The 22,191-nt window shown below is 42.2% G+C and overlaps 1 protein-coding gene across 1 annotated transcript in view; it reads left to right on the forward strand.

Annotated features, from left to right (window-relative positions):
• The first annotated feature begins 368 nt into the window (after nucleotides 1-368).
• The window catches only part of CARS2 (cysteinyl-tRNA synthetase 2, mitochondrial), a 31,465-nt gene continuing 9,642 nt past the window's right edge, over nucleotides 369-22,191 (forward strand). The window contains exons 1-8 of the mRNA XM_016204141.2: nucleotides 369-574; nucleotides 926-976; nucleotides 6,354-6,471; nucleotides 13,562-13,633; nucleotides 13,755-13,860; nucleotides 16,896-16,979; nucleotides 17,929-18,058; nucleotides 21,456-21,589. Of these exons, the coding sequence (XP_016059627.2) occupies nucleotides 369-574; nucleotides 926-976; nucleotides 6,354-6,471; nucleotides 13,562-13,633; nucleotides 13,755-13,860; nucleotides 16,896-16,979; nucleotides 17,929-18,058; nucleotides 21,456-21,589 (901 nt within the window). The remainder of the gene's footprint in view (nucleotides 575-925; nucleotides 977-6,353; nucleotides 6,472-13,561; nucleotides 13,634-13,754; nucleotides 13,861-16,895; nucleotides 16,980-17,928; nucleotides 18,059-21,455; nucleotides 21,590-22,191) is intronic.

A 22,191-nucleotide genomic window follows, 5' to 3' on the forward strand; every position in this document is an offset into this window, starting at 1 on the left:
CACCTCTTCCCCGGGTCTGCAGCTCAGACACAGTCCCCCGCCCGCGTCTCCTCCCCTCCCAGGACTCCAACCTGCCCCTCCCCCCGCGCCCGGCGAACGCTGACGGGCTAGATGGAGACGGAGGCGGAGCCGCCGCTTCCCCACCGCTATTCCGGGCTTGGCGGCGCAGGACCAAGCCGTCTTCCGGGATGGGCGCGGCTGTGCCCGGTCCTCTTCCGGAGTGGGCGGGAGCGGGGCGGGTCCTATTCCGGCGTGGAGGGGGCCGCGGCCGTCCCCTTTCCGGGTGGGCGGGGCCCTCCTGAAGTGGGCGTGGCGAGCTTCCCAAGCTGCCTTGAGTCGCCCAGTTCCGCGAGGCGCGCGGGCCCGTCATGCTGCGGGCGTTCGGGCCCCGTCCGGGAGCTGCGCTCCTCCGGGCCACCCTGGGCCTGGCGCCGGGGCCCGGGCGGGCGGCGTCGGGGACGCGCGGGCAGGGCTGGCTGCAGCCTGCCGGCCACGATACGGGCGTCAAGGTGTACAACAGCCTCACCCGGAGAAAGGACCCTTTAATCGTGGGCAGCGCGGACGCCGCCTCCTGGTAGCAACTGGGGATTGTGGGGAGCGGGACACGGTGGGAGGTGGGGCGGGAAGGATCGTGGGCTGAGCGTTTCGTGTGGAAAGCGGGGTTGGGTTCTCAGGTGAAATCATTTAGTAAGTAAGAAAATACATGGGCGACACCACTGAAGACACTGGTACAGTCTCAGTGAATTGACAGGGTTTTGGTATGAATTTAGCGAGTCAAGTATAATAATATATTCCCCAGCTGTACATTCCCCAAAAGTGGTTACTTAAAAGAAAAAAAGACATGGTTATATGATAATCCTAACTGAGATAGTGGTGCCTTTTCTTGCAAATATGTTTCACATGCTGGATTTTAACTTTTTCCTAGGTATAGCTGTGGACCAACTGTCTATGATCATGCACACCTTGGCCATGCTTGGTGAGTGTCCTGAACTGCAGGTTTTTTCATCTCTCAAGTGGCTACTTAAGAATCCTGAATAATTACTATATTCCAGGTCATGTGGGAAGCCCACATGTTACAGTCTCACTTGGTTCTTGTAACAGTTGTAAACACTTACTTATACCAGCTTTACAGGCGAGGCTACTCAGGAGGCCATGAGGAGCAGTGAAAAGGACCCATTTTAGAATTAGATGTTTCTTGATGGGCTTAGTGAGATGAGGCCTTTCTGGTGGCCCTGGAATCAGCTGGTCAGGACTTATGTTTGGCTCCCACCATTTATTTCCCAACTTTGGACAGGCCACGTTCATACTTTGAGTCCTGGTGTCTTCATCTTGAGACAGGGGTGATAATGGTATCTTTTGTTTTTAAATCCTTAACTGAGGATATGTTTATTGATTTTTAGAGAGAGAAGAAGGGAGAGAGAGAGAGAAAGGAACATTGATGTGAGAACATCCATGGGTTGCCTCCCCTACATGCCCCGACCGGGGACCAAACCTGCAACCTAGGTATGTGCCCTGACCGGGAATCGAACCCAAAACCTTTTGGTGTACAGACGACACTCCAGGCAATTGAGCCAGTGCAAAAGTATTCATCTTTTTGAATCTTCACAATTTTATGAGATCGCTGCTTAACAGAATACCTGAAGTGTGATGTGTGGTGAGGGTTCAAAAATTATTGAGGATAAGTAACCTACCAGAGGTCACACAAATGGGAAGCGTTGGACCTGGGGTGGAGCCGGACCTTTGTGCTTGCTCTCTCATTTGTCAAAATTGCCACTTTCCCTAATATTCTGTATGCTCTCTTGTACATCACTTAAACTGGTTATTGTTTAAACTGGTTATTGTTTTACTTTTATTGTTATAAAAGTAAAAAGTTACCTTTATTTAGCAATACTTTTTTTTTAAAAGTCTATATCATCCAGCAAAATCTGAACTTTTGAGTGTTTTGTTATAACAAAATAAATGGTCTAGGAATCATTTCTTTTTTCTTCACTTTGGACTAACTTACTATTAATTATAAAAACCATATTTTGACCTTTTTACTGAGGTATAACATATGTTGGGGAAATATTAAAATAAATAATCTCCCAACCTGAAAAACCTCTCCACAAAGGCAGAAGAGACAGAAAACAATTTTCTTATTGAATAAATTAAACTAGAATGAGATGCGCATTATAGGCAACCCACTAAAATGATTGCAAAGACAGAAAGAAATTGTACTCTTCTATAGAGCTAAGTGGATACCACTCACTAGTTAGGCAGGGTTTGCAGTGTGGAGTCTGGTTGTCTCCTCCTCTCATTGGGAGATAGAGCATTATTTTCCTTGATGACTTCATTTTAAAGAGATGGCTTCCAGGTCCTTGAAACTTTCCTGAGTTGTGACACTGACAGAGGCTTACTTAGTCATTAGAAAGATTTACGTACATTTTAAAAGGACTGAGGAAGAAATTCTGAAATGAAGGGGGAGTGGGAGAGAGTCTCTTATTTTCAAGTAGAGAATCAAGCCTCTAAGTTATGATTTGTATTTGCCCTTACAAATACAGAAAAGAGTACAAATCTTAAGTGCACAGCTGAATGAATGTTCATGGCTCTTAGCTGGAGAAACACAACATTACCAACACCCAAACCTTCATCTTTCCTTTCCCCCACCCCCACTCAAGGATTACCACTATGGAAGTTTTGCTGGTGAGACAGAACCCATTCCTCAAGAGTTATTCAATTCAGGAGTCCCCTTTGAGGTAGAAAACCTAATATTTCTGAAAATGTTGGGAGATCTTGGGGGCGGGGATGGTCAGGTATGGCTTCACTGCTCTTAAGGTAAAGTTCAGAATCCTAAGGACATCTCTGTGGTTCTACAAGTCTGTCCCTACTCATTCTCCAGGTTCATGTCTCCCCACTTTTCTCCCCAGGCAGCCACACCAGCCTCTATTTAAAAAACACACACACGAAACCAAACAAACGTGTACTTAACAGGCACAGATAGCACTTGCTATGTGCCAGGCACTGTTCTAAATGCTTTACAAACACCAGCCAATGTAATTCTCCTAGTAATACCAGGTGGCAGTGCTGTTATTTTTAAGTTTATTTAATTTATTTGGGTGACATTAGATAATAAAATTATATAGGTTTCAGGTGTACAGTTCTATAGTCCATTATCTGTATATTGCATTGTGTGTTCACTCAAAGTCAAGACTTCTGTCACCATGTATTTGGCCCCCTTTACCCTTTTCTACCTCCCCCCACCCCCTTCCCTCTGCTAACCACCCTACTGTTGTCTGTGTCTACGAGTTTTGTTTGTCTTATTAGTACATTTATCTCTTTCAGTTTTATATCCCACATACAGGTAAAATGATACGGTTCTCGACTTATTTTGCTTAGCATGATATTTTCAAGATCCATCCATGTTGTTGCGAAAGGCAAATTTCATCTTTTCTGATGGCTGAGTGGTATTCCACTGTATATATGGATGTACCACCTCTTCTTTATTCAATTACCTATAGAAGGACACTTCAGTTGTTGGTTGTTTCCATGTCTTGGCCACCATGAATAATGCTGCATTGAACATAGGGGTGCATATATCTTTATGAATAAATGTGTTCAAGTGTTTCAGGTAGATACCAGAAGAGGGGTTGCTGGGTCATATGGTGGCTCTATTCTTAATTTTTTTAAGAACTTCCATACTGTTTTTCATAGTGGCTGTACCATTTTACATTCCCACCAGCAGTGAATGAGGGTTCCTTTTTCTCCACGACCTCTCCAGCACATTGATAATAGTTATTCTAATAGATGTGAGGCAGTATCTCATTATGGATTTGATTTGCATTTCTCTAATAGCTAGTGAAGTTCTGCATCTTTTCATATATCTGCTGGCCGTTTATAGGTCTTCTTGGGAGAAGTGTCTGTTCAGCTCTGCCCATTTTTTAATTGGATTGTTTGCTTTTGTTGTTGTTGAGTTGTGTGAGTTCTTCATATATTTTGCAGAGGTGTTTGCAAATATCTTCTCCCATTTGGTTGGTTGCCTTTTTTGTTTTGATGGTGGGTTTTTTTGTGGTGCAGAAGCTTTTTAGTTTGATACTCATTTATTAAATCCATTAATTTATTTTTGTTTTTACTTCCCTTGCCTTTGAGGTTAAATTCGTAAAATCATTTCTAAGTCCAAGGTCCTTAAGTTTGGTACCAATGTTTTCTTCTATGTATTTTATTGTTTCAGGTCTTATATTTTGGTCTTTAATTCATTCCGAGTTAATTTTTGTGTATAGTGACAAATAGCAAGTTTCATTCCTTTGCATGTGTCTTTCCAATTTACCCAGCACCATTTATTGAAGAGACTTTCTTATCTCCATTATATGTTTTTGGCTTCTTTGTCAAAAATTACTTGCTCATAGATATGTGGGTTTATTTCTGGGCTTTCAATTCTGTTCTCTTGGTCTGTGAGTCTGTTTTTTGTGGCAGTGCTATTATTATCCCCAAATTACAAATGGGAATACTGTGATGCAGAGGGCTAACAGAACCAGCCTCAGGTCCCACAGCGGCAAAGTGAGGAACCAGCCACCCTCTCTACCATGCAGCCTCATGCGATTGACGTGGAGTGTCCCCTGGGGGAGCAGCCCACCTGCAGTATCTCAGGGCCTTGCAGCCTTTGAGCTCTTCTGGTGCAAGCATGTGACTTAACTTTGATTTTCACTGTTTTAGGTGCCTGTTAACTTTTTCTCTTAATTCTCATATCTCATAGAGTCTTTTCTTATTCAAGATGAATGAAGGGCGTAGTGATGATAATGGTAATAATAGCTCATGCTTGTTTGAATTTGTGCTGCACTAAGATTATGTATCACAACCCTATGGGGTAGTGGAATTTTACCCAATTTATGAATAAGCAGCCCGAGACTTCAAAAGGTTAAATATGTTGGCAAGAATTTCAGAGATAGTTTTGTCACTAAAATGAAGGGCTTTGGCCTCAGCTGTGTTTGGGGTGAGTGAATGAGGGCGGTTCAAGGGATCCAATTACGAGGCTCAGTTTCGAGGGAAAATGATTTTGTGAAATCAAATTTAGCGAGGCCACATGGACAACAGAGATGATCATGAGATTAGCTGACCTTGGATTTTCATGTTGCTTTCATGGGAAACCAGATTCTTGAGATTTTGAATGGACCTTGATGGATTTTTAAACAGTTCAGTTTTATAAGTTGAGTTTCCCCAATGTAGTGTACCAATGAGATGGTGTGGGGTTTTTTGTTTTTAAAGACCGATTATATATATATTTTTTTTAATTAATTTTTTTGTTAACCCTCACTTGAGGATATTTTTTCCATTGCTTTTCAGAGAGAGTGGAAGGGAGAGAGGGAGGGAGGGAGGGAGAGAGAGAAAGAGAGAGAGAGAAAGAAAGAGAGAAAGAGAGAGAGAGAGAGAAAGAGAAAAACATCGACATGATAGAGACACAACGATAGGTTGCCTTCCCTGCAGGAGCCCCAACCAGGGCAGGGGATGGAGCCTGCAACCCAGGTAGGTGCCCTTGACTGGAATCGAACTTGGGACCCTTCAGTCCTTGGGTCAATACTCTAACCTGTGAGCCAAACCGGCTAGGGCTGAGCTGGTGGTTTTTTTTGTTTTTCTTTTTTTTTTTAAATCCTCATCTGAGGATTTTTTTTCCATTGCTTTACAGAGAGAATGGAAGGGAGAGAGAGAGAGAAACATCAATGTGAGAGAGACACATTGATTGGTTGCCTCCTGCACATGCCCCAACTCATCCGGGGCCAGGAATCCAGCCTGCAACCTAGGTACGTGCCCTTGGCCAGAATTGAACCTGGATCCCTTCAGTCCAAGGGCCAACGCTCTAACCACTGAGCCAGACTGGCTAGGGCTGAGCTGGTGTTTTAATATTCTATAATAGTGTGCACATTTCTTAGGAGTAATCTTATACAGCTTTGGATTGTATTTGTTTTGTAACTATTTGTTATTTACTTCTGTTTTGTCATAGTGAAACATTATAGTCACTGGAGAACATGAAGAATGGTAAATGCTCTCAGTATTTTAACTGCCTGTATTATGTTAGTACAATATTGTATTGTGAGTAGTTTTATACAATTAAATAGATGTAAAGTTACTTGAACAACAACTCTAAAATCAAAAATGCTAACATGTATCCTGAAATTGAGGCAGTACCTGTATTGATTTCTTGTGAGGACCATTGTGGACCAGTCAGGAAAAATATTTTCCTTTTTCTAGCTACACGTGAACTATCAATTATATCCCACACTTAAAGTTAGGCAGCAGTGTGTTAAAATGTAATGCACTCTTTTTTAAAGATCAAAGTGGTGACTCAGTGTATTAAAGACACCCTAACATTTCTTTTCTTTCAGCTCATATGTTAGATTTGATATAATTCGGAGGATCCTAACCCGGGTTTTTGGATGCAACATCATCATGGTGATGGGAATTACAGATGTGGATGATAAGATCATTAAAAGGGCCAATGAAGTAAGTGTTGAAGATTATATGGGTTGGTAATTTGATTGGTGAGTGTTCTGAGCTCTATGTGACAGTTTTTCTTATTTGTGTTTCACAAGTACTTTTCCCATCTTACTGTCCACGCCTGGCCCAATGGGTATTCTTTGACAGGTAATCAGAGGCATCTTTTTGTCCTGGTGAAGGAAGTTCAGGTCTATTTGATTTTGGTCCCTGAAGCCTTTGATGAATTGCCTTATTCTGTGGAGGACTCCTGACTTGAATCTGTAATCTCTTCCCTGGTCCCTCAGCCTCAGAGATAAATACCTTACTTCCTCTTTACAGAGGAAGTCAAAAGGCCACTTTTGGGCTAGGGAAATTTAGCTCGCATAAGGTTTAATTTTCTCATTTGTTAAGAGTGAACAGGGCACTTCTTTTATATCTCACATGACATTTAAAGGAAGTTTCAGGTGGGAGAATTCTAATGAAGAGTTAAATTAATAGTTATATATGGATAGTTATATTTTTTAAAGTCCACTTTTAAAATTTCACCTTTTCTGCTTTTTATTTTTATTTAATTAATTTAAATATGTTTTATTGATTTTTAGAGAGAGAGGAGGAGAGAGAGAGATAGAAACATCGATGAGAGAGAAACATCGACATTGATCGTCTGCCTCCTGCACCCCGCCCCCGCTAGGGATCAAGCCCAAAACCCAGGCATGTGCCCTGACCAGGAATTGAACCAGTAACCTTTTGGTGCATGGGTCGACACTCAATCACCAAGCCACGCTGGCTGGGCTCTGCTTTTTATAATTAGCAACTTTAACAATTATCTTTAAAGAGCTATAAATAATTGTTAAATTATCTAATTTACAGAAGAAATTATGTTGAGTACTTTACATTCCTGTTATTTTACAAAATGTATGTACATGTATATAATATTTTTTTAGAAAACCAGTTTATGCTTTGTATTGTTTTATAGTCTGTTTTTGTTTTGTTAATTTTAAATATTTTTATTTTTATAGAGAGAGGCAGGGAGAGGGAGAGAGAGAGAAACATTGATGTGAGAGCAGAACATCCATTAGCTACCTTGTGCACGCCCCCTACTGGGGATCGAACCTGGGCATGTGCCCTGACCGGGAATCAAACCAGCAACCTTTCAGTTCACAGGACAATGCCCAACCAACTGAGCCACAGTGTCCAGGGCTACAATATGTTTTTTATACTTACTAAATTTTGAGTGTCCATGTTTTTATATTCTTGAACGTTTAAAAATAACCTTATAATATTTCATCATATGGACATATCATAATTTACCATCTTTTTTTTGGACCCTTAGGTTACTTCCATATTCTGCTATTTTCTGTCAAAATTATTTTGTAGAAACCACATCCTCCTATTTCCTACTGATAGGCCTTTTCAGTGACTAGATGGCATTCCACCATGGGTGGCTATTTAGCAGTTCCCCTACACCCCCTGTCATTGACTACTTGTGTTATTTCTAGCTGTTAAAAACAGTGGCCACGATGACTATCTTTTTTGTTTCCATAAATATTTTTTTAAAGTGTAACCACTTGGTTCAAGGATAAGCAGTTTATCTGATAAGTTTTGTCACTCTCCTTAAGATTAGGTCATTTTAGAGAGGTGGGGTTTCCCATTTCTATTTTGTTGTGTAGTTTAGTCAGTGTGTCATGGTCCCTTGCAGTAGACTCAGTTTCCATTTCCAGAACTGGTCCCGAGCATGCACTGAACATCTGGAGTCAGACTTGTGCCTGGATTTGTGCAGAGAAGTGAGGAAAGGTAGTTCCTAGTCTTTTGGAGCTGTGTCTGGTTAGGCAGATGGACCTACAGACAGATGCTCTGTGTGTGACATAGTTTATAAGCCCTGATAATAGGGATGCAGAGATTACCCGCTCCTATGTTTGGTGTCCCTGGGTTATATGTCCACCCTGGTCTAGCCACTTAAGGCTCTGGAGGCGAGGTTGTGACATATGTACACGGCCACGGGGGTGAGTGAAAGGCAGATCTGGAAGGGGAGGTGATGGTGGGAAGCAAGAGAGCCTGCTGTGTGTCTGCAACAGCTGACCCCACAGCGTCCTGCTGGGTGTGGTGCATTATCTCTTCTCACAGGCGGAGACAGGGTTTGAGATTGAAGTTGACCTCCCTGGCTGGATTTGGGATGGAAATGACAGAAAGAAATTAGTGATCTGTGATGTAGTGAGGGAATGAGCAGTTTGAAGTAACACCGCAGCAGAGGTGGCATTTGGAAATGCAGGTCTGTTAGAAGGAAGGTGAGCAGGTCAGTGTTTCATCTGTCATCGCACTCAGGCGGAACCTGAAATAGAGCAGATGTGTCCCTGCCCTTGGTGAATTGGGGTCTGCTGAGGATCTTCAAGATTGGAGGCGGAAATGTCCACCTGAAAGTCATGGGAGTGTGGCTGGTGGGAAGCTGGAGACTGGTCAGGCTGGGGGGTGCAGTGGGAAAGAATGTGGGTGGGAGACAGGGACAAGAACGGGGATGTGCTGGGAGGGTCAGGCAGGGCTGCGGGTGGTCAGCAGAGTGGTGGAGAGCCAGGAGTCCAGGGAGGGGCAGGTTTCAGGAAAAGGGGCAGCAGTAAATGCAGGAAGAAAGGGGAGGTATTGGGAGGATTTCACAAATACCATCAGGAGGCGTAGGCTGTTACTTTAATAAAGTTTTATAATACTTAGAATATGAAAAGTTGGTAGAATTGGTTTAAAGATCCTAAAAATAAAAAGTGTTTAATTCTTGACACCTGAAAATTTCCATATTGGTTACACAGCAAAATGCTAACATGGCAGTGAATAGTTTTTTGTTCTCAAAATAGTATCTTTAAGATGGTAAACCACGTATCTGAAACAACACCGCTGTGAAAAAAACCTGTTTGTTTTTTAGTATGTAGCAAAAAGGCTATTCTTTTTCTCTAATGCAAGCTTTTTTAATGATGGTGATATCCTTTATGACCTCTGCTCCAACACTTGCTTTTAAAATAGTTTAAATTATAATACTATACTTTTCTGAGTCACTCCCTTGACTTAAATTTTTGGCACAGTTTTATAGTTTGTCAGGGATAAAAACCACCAGAGGATTTTGGGGGTAAGAATTAAAGGGGCATGGTATATTTGCCAGTCACATTTTGTGTTAACCAAAGTCATAATAAATGTGTAAGAGTGATTCAATCCAAAGTTACTCTTTGTGCTTCAAAACACTGGCCTACGTTGCCCTTCTCTCCAGGAAGACGGCTGGACACTCAGTCTGAGGGCTGAGGTCCCGACCAGCAGGGTCTCCTGCCAGGGAGCCAGCTGACTTGAAATGATGGGTGATAATAAGGCAGAGCTGGACAATAATCGGAATTAACGAGGACGAGGACCCCATTTCAGCACCTACAACCACCTACAGTTTGTTTTCTGGAAAGTGAAAGAGAGCAGCTGTGATCGGTTGCTTAAAAATTAAATTAAAAATTTTTACTTTTAGAATATAGTTCTCCCTCTCTCCCCCAAGGCCAGCAATAGGTGGCATTCCTCTTACAATTCTTCGTCACTCGTGAACATTTTTGAGCCACGTCCTCTAGGGTTGTGTCATGGGAGCTAGAGAGACCACATGGGTCACTTGTTCAGGCAGTGTTGTACTTAAGTCATTTAAGAGAGAGAGAATGTGTGTGTATGTGTATATCCATATTATTCCCCCCTTTTAGAATTAGACATATTGATTCTAAAGTTTATATGGGATAGCAAAAAAGCAAGAATAGCCAGGAAAAGTCTGTAAAAGAAGAAGATTGAAGAGGGAGCAGCCCTACCAAATATTAAAATGTATTTTAAAAGCTATGGACCATTTTTGTTTTCATAGATTCTTTTTTTTTGCACAGCTTTATTGAGGTAGAATAAACTGCATATAGTGCACACAAGGTGTACAATATGATAAAACTTGCACACCTGTGAACCCATCACCAGTGTTGAGATGGTGAACATCTCCATCTATTGCTCCCGAGAGTTTCCTCTGCACCCTTGTCATCTCTCCCTCCTGCCCTCCCTGCCACCCTGTCCCCGAGCATTTGCCAATCTGCTTTCTGTCTCTGCGAAGGTTGTGAAATTAAAGGTTGTTGTAGAGATAGATACATCAATAGACAGATAATGGAACACACTAGAAAGTCCAGAAATAGATAAAATAAACAATGGAAATTTGTTTTATGATAAAGATGATAGTTCAGATCAATGGGAAACAGATGAATTACTCAGTAAAAAGTGTTGACAATTGGGTAACCATCTGGGGGGAAAAATAAACCAAAGTTGGATATATGCCTCACAACCAAATTTGAGTCAGATCAGAGATTTAATATAAAAGAAATGAAACCACAAATTACTAAAAGAACCTTGGGGCACTTTTTATAGCCTCATATTGGAGAAAGCTTTCTAAGTTTGTTTTCAAACCCAGAAGCTATTTGTAGGAAAAGATTGAGAAATATATTGGTAAGTATTAAAATAAAATTTTCTACATGCCATAAAGTTTATTTTATTGATTGATTTGAGAGAGAGGAACAGGGGGAGACACACACACACACACACACACACACACACACACACACACACACATATGCAGTTTGTTGTTTCACTTATGCATTCGTTGGTTGACTCTTGTATGTGCCCTGACCGAGGATCAAACCCACAACCTTGGTGTAGTGGGGCGATGCTCTAACCAACTGAGCTATCCGGCCAGGGCTACAATAAAATTTAAAGACTGGAAAAAAATTGAAATTCATATCAGAGATAAAAGGTTAATTACTTTCATATAAAAATACTTTCTACAGATCAGTAAGAGAAGACCTACAACTCAATGGAAACATGAGTGGGCATGGGTAATTACAAATCATTCAGTACAGATAGTTTGTAAACGTGAGATGTTTACGCTCACTAAAAATAAGAGAAGTACAAATTAAAATTACAAATTACAACAAGAAAGCATTTTTCAGCTGTCATGTTGACAAAATCTGGAAGCTTCTGGCATTGCGCGGGTTAGGGTGTGGGACGTAGACCCCTGCGTGCACTGCAGGTCAGGTTCGGATTGGTGCACCTCCCGCAGAAGGCACCGGCCAGGAGCTAGCAAACATTTTTGATGAGTGGTTTTACATCTCGGTCTATAGTGTAGAAATGTATTTGCCCCTGTGGGAAATGATGTGTGTATTCATGTGTTTCTCAGTAAAGATGGGAAGGTAAGCGGAGAGGACTGGTGAATAGTTCATGAAATCCTGGGACGGGATGCAGACAGCCTTTGAAAGGCAGGTGGTGGTCATTGTGCTCTGCATGGACAGTTCAGGACCACTGTCGTCAGAGAAGGAGGCCAGTGCAGGCCACGCGTGGAAGGTGCTGCATTTCAAGGAGAGGATTCACATGCATGTGTGACCATGGTCATGCTCCTGAGACAACTGGTGATGGTGTTTGCCTCCTGCGAGGGAGGCCAGTCCCTTCATGTCATTCCAGTTCCCTGGGAATGAGTTTCCTGTGCAGGAAACAGAAATTACAGATAAATAAATGCAAGCAATCCGCATAGTATTTGAAACTTCTAAAATGAAAGATAACAGTATTTTTAGCTTTTTTGTTTGTTTGGTCTTTTGTCCTCTGGATATAGACAAGTTAACTTTCTTTTTTAGGAGGTCAGCTTTGCCACAAAGCTACACCCTGGGAAAAAACCGATACGTACTGATCACCAGTTGTGTGTGGGTGCTAGGTGTTTTGTCTCTTTAATAGTGATATTAATGTCATTTTTTTCCAGTCACAGCATTGGCTTTCTCATTGCACATTGAATTAGCTGGGATTATCTTTGTGTTGCAAAGAAACCCTAAGGCAAAGCGATTTATTGTCTTGCCCAAGACCATACAGCCAAACACTTGGGCAGCAACACATCATCGTTCACCAGATTTCTTTCTTCAGTAAATGTTCATTGGTCTTGTTTTCCAGGGTGATTGCTATTTTAGGGCCCTGGGCTGGGACGAAGGTAGGTTCAAGGTGGTGTTTCACTTGAGAAAGTTTCTTAACATTTGGAGTTGAAATTTCTCCCTCATAAAATGGACGCCCTGCTTCTCAGGGCTGGGAAGGAGCAGGGGAGAGGACCCAGCACGAAGCCAATGCCACAGATGCTGGGTGAGTTCCAGTGGTTCACGGGTCACTTCACGGGCTCAACAGTTACGAAGCTGTGTTTAGTCTCATAACTTCACGATGTGCCATGCTCTGTCCTGGAGTGGTTTCTGCTGAAAAGTAATAAATACTTTTGTGAGCCTAGTTTTGTGAGCCAGCCCCCTCTAGATCTGGGGCTGTAGGTAAATGCCCCGTATACCCTACATTCAGAATTTGATGTCCACTTGTGACAGGGTATTGCCTGTCCCCAGGAGCCCAGCCATGGCCCCATGGGATTGAGTACCCATCACAGTCCCTATTTTCTTGTGCTGCATTGCTTTCAAATATTTCGTAGAGATTTCCTCTGTAACACATTTTTGACTTGTTTACTTTTGCCTCCTGAGGGGTAAGGTATTATATAGGAGCTCAAGTTTCTGGTTATTATATACAATAGATTGATCTGGCTCATTCTAGAAAAATAGAGGTGCCCTGGCCAGTGTGGTTCAGTTAGTTGCATGTCGTCCCATGTCCCTAAAGATTGCTGGCTTGATTCCCTGTCAGGGCACATACCTGGGTTGCAGGGCTCCCCAGTAGAGGGCATGTGAGAGGTGGCCAATCGATGTTTCTTCTTTCTCCCTTCCTCTCTTTCTCTAAAAATCAATAAAAATAAGAATATTTTTTAAAAACACAGAAGCTTTTTGTATGTTTTCGTCTTTGTTTTGAATTATATAAGGGAAATCATGACATTATTTCTTTTTTCTCTCTAACCAGAAAACAGGGTCAACAAAACCTTTTTGACTAGCTAAGCTACTAGATTAAGTCTGATGCCTAAAATTAAATGCCCTTTTTGTGAGCAACCATGCCAAACTGAGGTCAAGCCATGACGGGGCCCAGCCCTCCCGGCCGTGGAGCCGGTGGTGCCTCCATGTGGTTCCCCTGTGTGGTTCTGTTGTGAATATTCCAGATTTCCTAATAGGCTCACCTAATCTTCTTGCAGATGAAGATATCACCTGCTTCTCTTGCCAACCTCTATGAAGAAGATTTTAAACAAGATATGGCAGCCTTGAAGGTAAAGTAGGGTGTTGCTGATTCGTCTTGCCGTGAAGATAAGAAGCTTGAACAATGGAGGCCAGTTGGCTGACTTGCTTTTGAACTGTGGAAACAGTTATCTCTCTTCTGCTCTCTTTCAGGTTCTCCCACCCACAGTGTACTTGAGGGTGACTGAGAATATTTCTCAGATCATTTCTTTCATTGAAGGAATAATTGCGAATGGGCATGCTTACTCAACAGCAAAAGGTGGGGGCTGGGTTATAAACACAGGTTGTTGGGTACTACTGACAGGACTTTGAGAAATGACACATATTTATGGGTTGTTGGAACATGCTGAATGTTTTACTGTCTTTCTCAGTGTGATTCCTATAGTGAAAATCTTGTGAGGTTTTCTTACGGTTATTGTCTTTGCAAAAACGGTTGCATTAGTTCTTTTAAAAAGTACTTTCCATGGTCACAGGAAGAGCTGACCACCTGGAGAGCTAGTCTAGACAAGGCAAATATGGCATAATGCTAACAATTGTTGCTCTAGATCAGGGGTGGGGAACCTTTTTTCTGCCAAAGGCCATTTGGATATTTATAACATCATACAGGGGCCATACAAAATTATTACTTAAAAATTAGCCCTGCTATATTTGGTCAGACATTTAATTAATTCACCACCAATGTGATGGCTGGAATTGCTTCTCTTTGGTAAGGCCTGGGCAGGACCAGAAGGCCAGGCGTTCCCCAAGCCTCCTCTAGATGGTAGGTGTGCAGGTATACTTTGAGTCTTCTTTCAACTTTGTTTACAATTTTTCATAACAAAAAGCTGAGGACAATGGCAGCACCTCTAAAGGCCCACTCCCTTGTGAAAGACTGGCCCTTGGACAGTCATCTCCTTGGATGGGTATGCTGTCTTTTGACGGACCGATGAAAGAAGGCAGTGGACATCCTGACACTTCAGCACATATTTTCGAATAAAAGCCCTGACCCTATGTAACCCCAATGTCATTATCAGAGCTGAGATGCTGGACAGTTTCCTAGTAGCATCCCCTGTCCTTTGCATATTCACATTTACCCTGTTGTGCCCCACCTTCCCACATCCTAATCTAATTCAGGTCGCTCACTGCACGTGGTTGTGTCCCGTCTCTTTAAGACAGTCCCCACTTTGTTCCCCTCTACATGGACTTGTTGAAGAGACTGACCAGGCCAGTTGTCTACGGAACACCTTGTCTTCTGGATTTGTGTGACCGCTTCCTTGTAGTAGAGCTTAGTTGGTTTAGCAGCTGCTGCTGTTTGGTTGGTGGCTTCAGGGAAGAAGATTGGCATCTTGGTGTTTTGCAGCTTCGCCTACTCCTTTCCAGTCAGTCTTCCCAAACCTAAATCCTACTTTCTCTCTCCCAGGAAGTTTTCTTTACTACCCATAGCTGAAAGTGAACTCACCTTCTCAGCTTTGATATCTGTACCATACCACTTGGCAGCCCATCATATGCCACTTTAGCTTGTTGTTAATGTATGCACGGTTTTTCAGTTCTTGGACCGGGAAAACCTCTGGCTTTTAGCGAATGACCCACTAGAATACCTAGCTCAGGGTTGGGATACTACAGTGCTTGTTGCAAGTCAATAACAAAGTACAAAGCATGGTCATCGGCATGATTTATAGGGATTATTGGACTGTGAGCACCTTTCTTTCATGGTCCTACCTGAGAGCAGAAGATACACGCAAGGGGCCCACTGGCACGTGGAAACGTGTTGCCTTTCTCAGTAGCCTATGCATACAGGACTTGCAGTCTTTTACTTTATCTTATTTGCTATCTTTAGATTTTTTTTTTTTAATCCTCTCCTGAGGAGATAGTTTTTTCCCCATTGCTTTCCAAAGAGAGTAGAAGGGAGACAGAGAGAAAGAAACATCAATGTGAGAGAAATACACCAGTTGGTTGCCTCCTGCACACACCCTGAACAGGGCCAAGCCTGCAACCGAGGTACGTGCTCTTGGCTGGAATCGAACCCAGGACCCTTTAGTCCGTGGGCTGATGTTCTAACCACTGAGCAAACCCGGCTAGGGCAACTATCTTTAGATTTTGTTTCCAAGAAAAACTTGTTTTAAAGGGCTTAGGTGACTGAACCTGGAATTGGCTCCAGAACTACAGGAATTGTTTTCCTGCCATCATGTAATGTGAAATAAGACATATAACCCAGATAAACTGATTAGTGTTCCTGAGCTGCTCAGAGATTCTCATCAAGCATGCTTTAGGAACAAATGCTGTTTGTTTTATTGCTATGCTTTATTGTAAATCTTAATACTGGTAACAAATACAGTTAATTTAAAATAAATTTCACTTACTGAAACTCCATTAATTTGGACTTTGTGACATTTTCACAAAGCTTGGTTGTAATTTGATCTTTGAACTATTTGTGAAGGAACTATTTGTTCAGCAGATTGATACCATAAGCAAAGGTACAGGGAAAATGTTTCTTCCATTAAAGGGAACAGTTTCTTTCTCTTTTAAAGCATTTTCAAGTGTTGTTTACATTCTAACTTGTTTCCACAGTACTTCTCCTATTTTCCCCAGTTTATCCCAGCTTGTCATAGAGCTCAGTAGCCCCAAGTGAAGAGGTAGGACTGTGAGGGGGAAGGCAGAACCAAGTCACCTGGGGTCTGTTTCCCAGCAGCCCCAATGAGTCCAGGTCAGGACTGTCTTCTTGAGGGAGCTCCAGTCCCGACACCACTTACCCCGACTGCCTCTTTGTAGTTTATAGTTGGAAGTAGCAAGGGCTGGCCGTGGCTCTGCAGTGACCTCGCGGCGAAGGTCATCTTGCACCCTCACAGTCTAAAAACGTAGACTATATGCACCTCAGTGGAAGGACAGCCACGGGGATGCCTGAGTGCAGAGATGTTTGTAACCTAAGTAAAAAGACAGTCCTGGAGGGTATCTGGTTAGGAAAGGGCTTCTTTGTTGATCAGTGTGTAATACAAAGCCCAGAGCTGAACGGAGGCCAACGGTAACACTCACTTTTCCTTTTTCTTGTTAAAAAGAATTGACTCAACATTGACGCAGAACTTACTGTGTGTTTTTACTTTTACATCCAGACATTCATGATGTGTCCAAATGCATGCTTTTAAAAAATATTGCTGCTGGTGGTAATTCTGACCTTAAAATACAGTAAAGGGAGTCAAATGAGGGCCAGATGCCATAGTCTGTGTTTAAATTCTAATTACTTGTTAGCGATTAAGCTCATATAGATACTGATATTTAAGACCGAGAAATGATAAAATCATAATTACCTTTACAAAACAGGCAACGTCTACTTTGATCTGCAGTCGAGAGGAGACAAGTACGGCAAGTTCGTTGGTGTGGTTCCTGGTCCTGTTGCAGAGCCAGGTGGGTAGGCCCTCAGCGCCCCGTCTTGAGTCTGGGGGGCTGAAGCATGGACTCGGCTTCTGCTTTCCCAGTGCTCAGTCAAGACCCCCTACTCTCTCAGAGGTGGTGATGCTGTCTGACAGTTGATCACAGCTGAGTTTTAAATTTCATTTCATTTTTTCAAATAGAGAAAACCTGTAAAGTATAAAGGTTTTCACACAGTATATGACACGTCCTCTCCCCACTTCTGCCTGGTCCTCCAGCTCCTCTCCCTGGAGACAGCACATTTGCCCATGCTTATGGTTCCTTTCGGAGGTAGTTCCTACATAGGAAACATGCATGTAAGGTTTCTTCATGTCTTTTCAAGGCTTGATAGCTTATTTCTTTTTAGCATTGAGTAATATTCCGTTATCTGATGTACCACAGTTTATCCACTAACCTACTGATTGCTTCCAAGTTTTAGAATGTAAAGAGAGCCCAATACTGGCTCATTGTATGACCTTCAACAATAACCTAACCTTTCTTTCTGAGTCTCTTCACTCTTTGAAAGTGATTGGTATTCTGGTAATTTTCCTTTTCGCTCTATATGATTTATTTATTTTTTTTGGAAAAGGTACTCAAACTCAGTTACTGATAAATACAGCTTTCTCACGAGAATGAGAGTGCTCAGTTCAGTACACCCTTCAGGAAGAAGCATGGTGGTATGTGTGTTTGAAATCTCCATTATTCAGCTTACTGAAACTGTCCTCACTGCTGATAGACCTCATGCTACTGGCATATTTTAGGTAAAAGTATTTAGTAGTAGTCCTTCCAGCCCTCATGTGGGGAAAGAGAAAAACATATGAATGAGAAATGTGAGGCTACTTATAGAAGGAACAGACTGTTTGGAAAGTGCTTCAGTTTCGTGATGATTTGGGGTTGGTTTGTCCATTCTAGGCTCTCCCATTGATCAATCATTTGTTATTGGCAGGTGATTCTGACAAGCGGCATGCCAGCGACTTTGCCCTGTGGAAGGCAGCTAAACCCCAGGAGATATTTTGGCCCTCTCCTTGGGGAAACGGAAGACCTGGCTGGCATATCGAATGTTCTACCATCTCAAGGTAAGGAAGGTTTTCCTGGACTCCGTGCGTTTGTGCTGTGAAAGCTGTAGCAATGCCTTACGTGGTCAGTAGAGGGCGCAGGCGGGGCAAGTTTGGTCTCCGTACCAGTGCAGACGAAGCAGGTAGTTTGCGAAGAAAGCTTAGCACTCAGATGGGACTGGCTGTAAGAAGGGAAGCAAAACGAAAACATGGCCTGTTTCTCTTTCCATCAGCACTTGTTCTTTTTGGTAGGAAAGGCTGCTTTATGGTTCAGTTTTTGATTTCCCACCATCTACGAGCCAGCTCCAGGTCGCCTTCATCTCTCTGCGGAGGTGGGTTTAGGCAGCACCCTGCAGCTGAGGGCCTGGGCGAGGGCAGAGCCCCTCAGAGACAGGGAACTGAACCACCTTCCTCGTACCTGCTCTCTCAGTCCACAGACCCTCACCCTCAAAGCTGGATCAGATCCCATGGAGTGTCACCCCCAGTGTCCACGTGTCTGGCTCCTCAGCCTTCGACCTGCCCTTCCCACCCTCTCTTCACCTCGGGCAGCACGATGCTCAGGATGCTTCTGTCTTGGGCATCTCCGTAAACACAGGCCCTCCTCTGATCCTGATCCCCTCCAGCAACCCTCTTTTTTGTTTGCTTCTCTCATCACCATCTGCATGTCACCATGCTACTGGCTGACTCCTGTCTCCTGAGGTCACTGGTAACCTGGTCAGTAACAGGCAGCCTGATGCCCCTGCTTGTTCTTGGCCTCTGGGAAACAACTCTTTTGCTCCTGGCATCTCTGCTGGGGCCTCCTCCACCTTTTGTTAGATCTCCTCTGCAGACTGTTCCTTCGGCACTCCCATGGTCCTGCCTGTGGCCACATGCCCCCTCTGTATGTGTGTGTCCTGTCCTGTCTCTTTTCACTTAGTCTGTCATGGGAATTCCCTTGTGTCAATTCTCTGAGCTCTTCATCATTTGTCTCTCGGCTCCGTGGGGCTGTATTGTATAGCTTAACCATTGTTCATTTACCCAGTACCTGTGGAGGGGCATTTAGGTGTTCCCAATATTTTGCTCTTACAAATACCTTCAGTGAATAACCTTGTGTATGTATTTCCTGTTTCTGGAGGCGAGAGTTTTCAAGTATCATATTAACTCATAGATTTTGATATATTTTGATGTATTTCAGTTTATTGCAGATATTTATTATAATAAAATTTTAAAAATATATATTTTTATTGTTCACAGTATTAAAGATGTCCCCCATTTACCCCCCCACTTACCCCCCTCTACCCAGCCCCTATCCCCCCAGGCCTTCACCACACTATTGTCAGTGTCTGTGGGCTATGCATATAAGTATGTAAATTCTTTGGTTTATCTCTGTATCCCCCCAGCTATGTCATTCTGTTCCTTGCCTCCATGCCTCGGGTCTTATTTTGTTGGTCAATTCATTTTGCTTATCAGATTATAATAATTTTTTTTACAGTGGAGTTATAAGTTTTTAAAATCAGAAACATAAAGTATACTTAAGGTAAACATTGCAAACTACTAGCTACACCAAAAATTTTCAGATCAACCAACCCAGTCACCCTCAATTGGTTGTTGTATGTGGTGCCATTTTCTGGCTGGGTATAAACGTACACGTTAGTAGGGGTAATTGCCTCCTATAAGAGCACTCTGCCCCATGTACCGACCCCACACTGGTTTCATTTTCAGCCCCACGTAGATGGAAAAGCCTCGTCCTCCATGACCTGTCATCTAGGTTGTGTTCATTCTGGTTAAGACCCAGAAAGCATTCTTCCTTTCCACCACATCCCCCCTTGCTGCCCTCACCTTTGATGATTTCTATGTGGCCCATCTAGAAACACACCCAGGAATTCCACATCAAACTCTCGTGTTACTATGAAGCATGCGACTAACTTTTCATTGAAAACAAACAATGTCCAGCTCACAGTCATACACAAATAGATAACCACTTATATGTATTTATAAATACTTGTTGGTTTAAGAGCAATGTGAGATATACATTGGACTGTAAAAAACAAAACGCTGTTTTTAGATTCAATTAGTTACTTTAACACAGGTAGAAACCATTAATAAATTTTAAATCTAATGTTACCATTAAGTATTTTATTTTGTTGAAATCTAAATAATGAAAATAGACTTTTATTCCTTCTCAGCTTTCTCTTACTTTAAAATAGGTCTAACGTACAGGAAAGAATAGAGACTAATATAATGAACACTGTGGACCCACAGTTTAGATTTATTAAATCTTACCATCATATTTGCTTCGGATCTTTGTAAAAATGAATCACACATTACAAAGGAGGCCCCTTATGCTCTCCTACTCAATCTTGGTCCCTCCCACCACACACTGTTCTTCAGAGCATTTGAATTTCAAGGACTGTAAGATTCTCTAACGCCCATCGCTGAGGATGTACAATAATAGACGACCCGAGGAGCCACAGCAAGTGTCTCTGCCACCACTTAGCTAAAATGTGGCTGGTACAGGTGCGGGTTTTTCTGGAGCATCAGGAGCCAGTAGAAGAATCAATCTTCAGCAGGAAGGAACCTCAGGGAGGCTGTGGCACCTTTGAAAATGTCTATTTTGAACCATTTTTTAAAAATGCACAACTGTCTGCACCCCAGCCTCGCTGTCTGCTGGGGGAGGTGGCCTCATCACCCCAGCCCCTACAAACCAGGATTTCCACTGCACTGACTGTTGTGTTTTTAATTGATTTTTGCATATTTAATAGATTTGGAAGCAGCGCTAATGAACCTGGATTGTTCACGCTGGTATGGGTAATTTTCGCAGGCAGTCTGCTGAGAGTTGCACAGCTTTGAGTGGTCTGGCCAGTTGCACTGTCCCTTTAGCCTGCTTAGTTATAGTGTGCAGTTTTGTAGGGCATGAGGCTTTCCAGGATGTATAGCATCATAGCAGAAATGCCAACAGCTGAAGTGCATTGATTTGAATTCTGTTACCTCGTTTATCAAATATGAACGCTAAATAGTTAAATTTTTAAAAACCACATTAAAAATTCTCTTAATTTCATAGTTCTGTCTCTCTTGTTAAAGTTGGAAAACCACTAAACTTTTGGAAGAAAAGGTAATTTTGTAAGTTTTTCAAAAACCATATATCTGAAGCAAAGATAATTAAATTTTTTTACTAGTTGGAAAAGCTTTGAATTAGGGATTTTTATGAATTGAGTGTCCTTAGTAGGAGGGAAAGTTGTGGATGAGGGGTTTTATGAAGTAAAAACAGGATTTAGGTTTCTGTTTTCATCAGTTAAATTTTGACATATACTGATTTAAAATTGAGATCTATTTAATTTATTCCTTGCAACAAAGGCTGGAAAGGTTAAATATAAGACATGGTTTGGAGAAATGTGTTGTTTGGTTGAATTAATTCACAGCTCTGTGCTGTGTCTTGCAGTTTGGTGTTTGGAAGTCAACTGGATATCCACTCAGGTGGGATAGACCTCGCTTTTCCGCATCATGAAAATGAAATCGCACAGTGTGAGGTCTTTCATCAGTGCCAGCAATGGGGAAACTATTTTCTACATTCTGGTAAGTAGTGACTTCAGATTAATTTGTTCTATTTCATTTCTGTCAATTTCATCTTTTTGGTGAAACAGCTACATTTGGAAATGCATAGATCAGTTAAAATAGGTCAAGAAACAGTTGTCTCCTAAACTGTTTTTGAATTTCAGTCATTTGGACATGAACTTCCTTGGATGGGAATGAGCCTGCCTTTTTGGAACTGAAATATGAATGAGAAGGATATTGAAAAGCTTTTACAATGCAGTTCAATATAAGTTTCTTTCTAATACAACTATTAAGGAATTTGAAACAGTGTGATGTAATCATTGTTAGGGATGTGCCAATTTTGAGTTATGATGTTGTCCCCATATGTATCTATCATCTTCTAGTACCACTGTCTCTCATTTCACTGTTCAAAAACTATAGTTGGTTAACACCAGCCATCTTCTCAGAAGCAGACTGTGAAACAAGCAGCATCTTTGAGCATAGCAGTTTTGGAATTTCCTTTGATGCACGGGAAGATTCATAACACAGGTCATACGGTAATGATGAACTGGCTTTATTACCTTTTTAGAATGGACAGCTAAGGTATTTGGGGTGAAGAAAGATAAAGGGTGTTTGGTAGTAAT

Source organism: Miniopterus natalensis, chromosome 2 (assembly GCF_054644295.1).
Source record: "Miniopterus natalensis isolate mMinNat1 chromosome 2, mMinNat1.hap1, whole genome shotgun sequence".
Taxonomy (NCBI): domain Eukaryota; kingdom Metazoa; phylum Chordata; class Mammalia; order Chiroptera; family Miniopteridae; genus Miniopterus; species Miniopterus natalensis.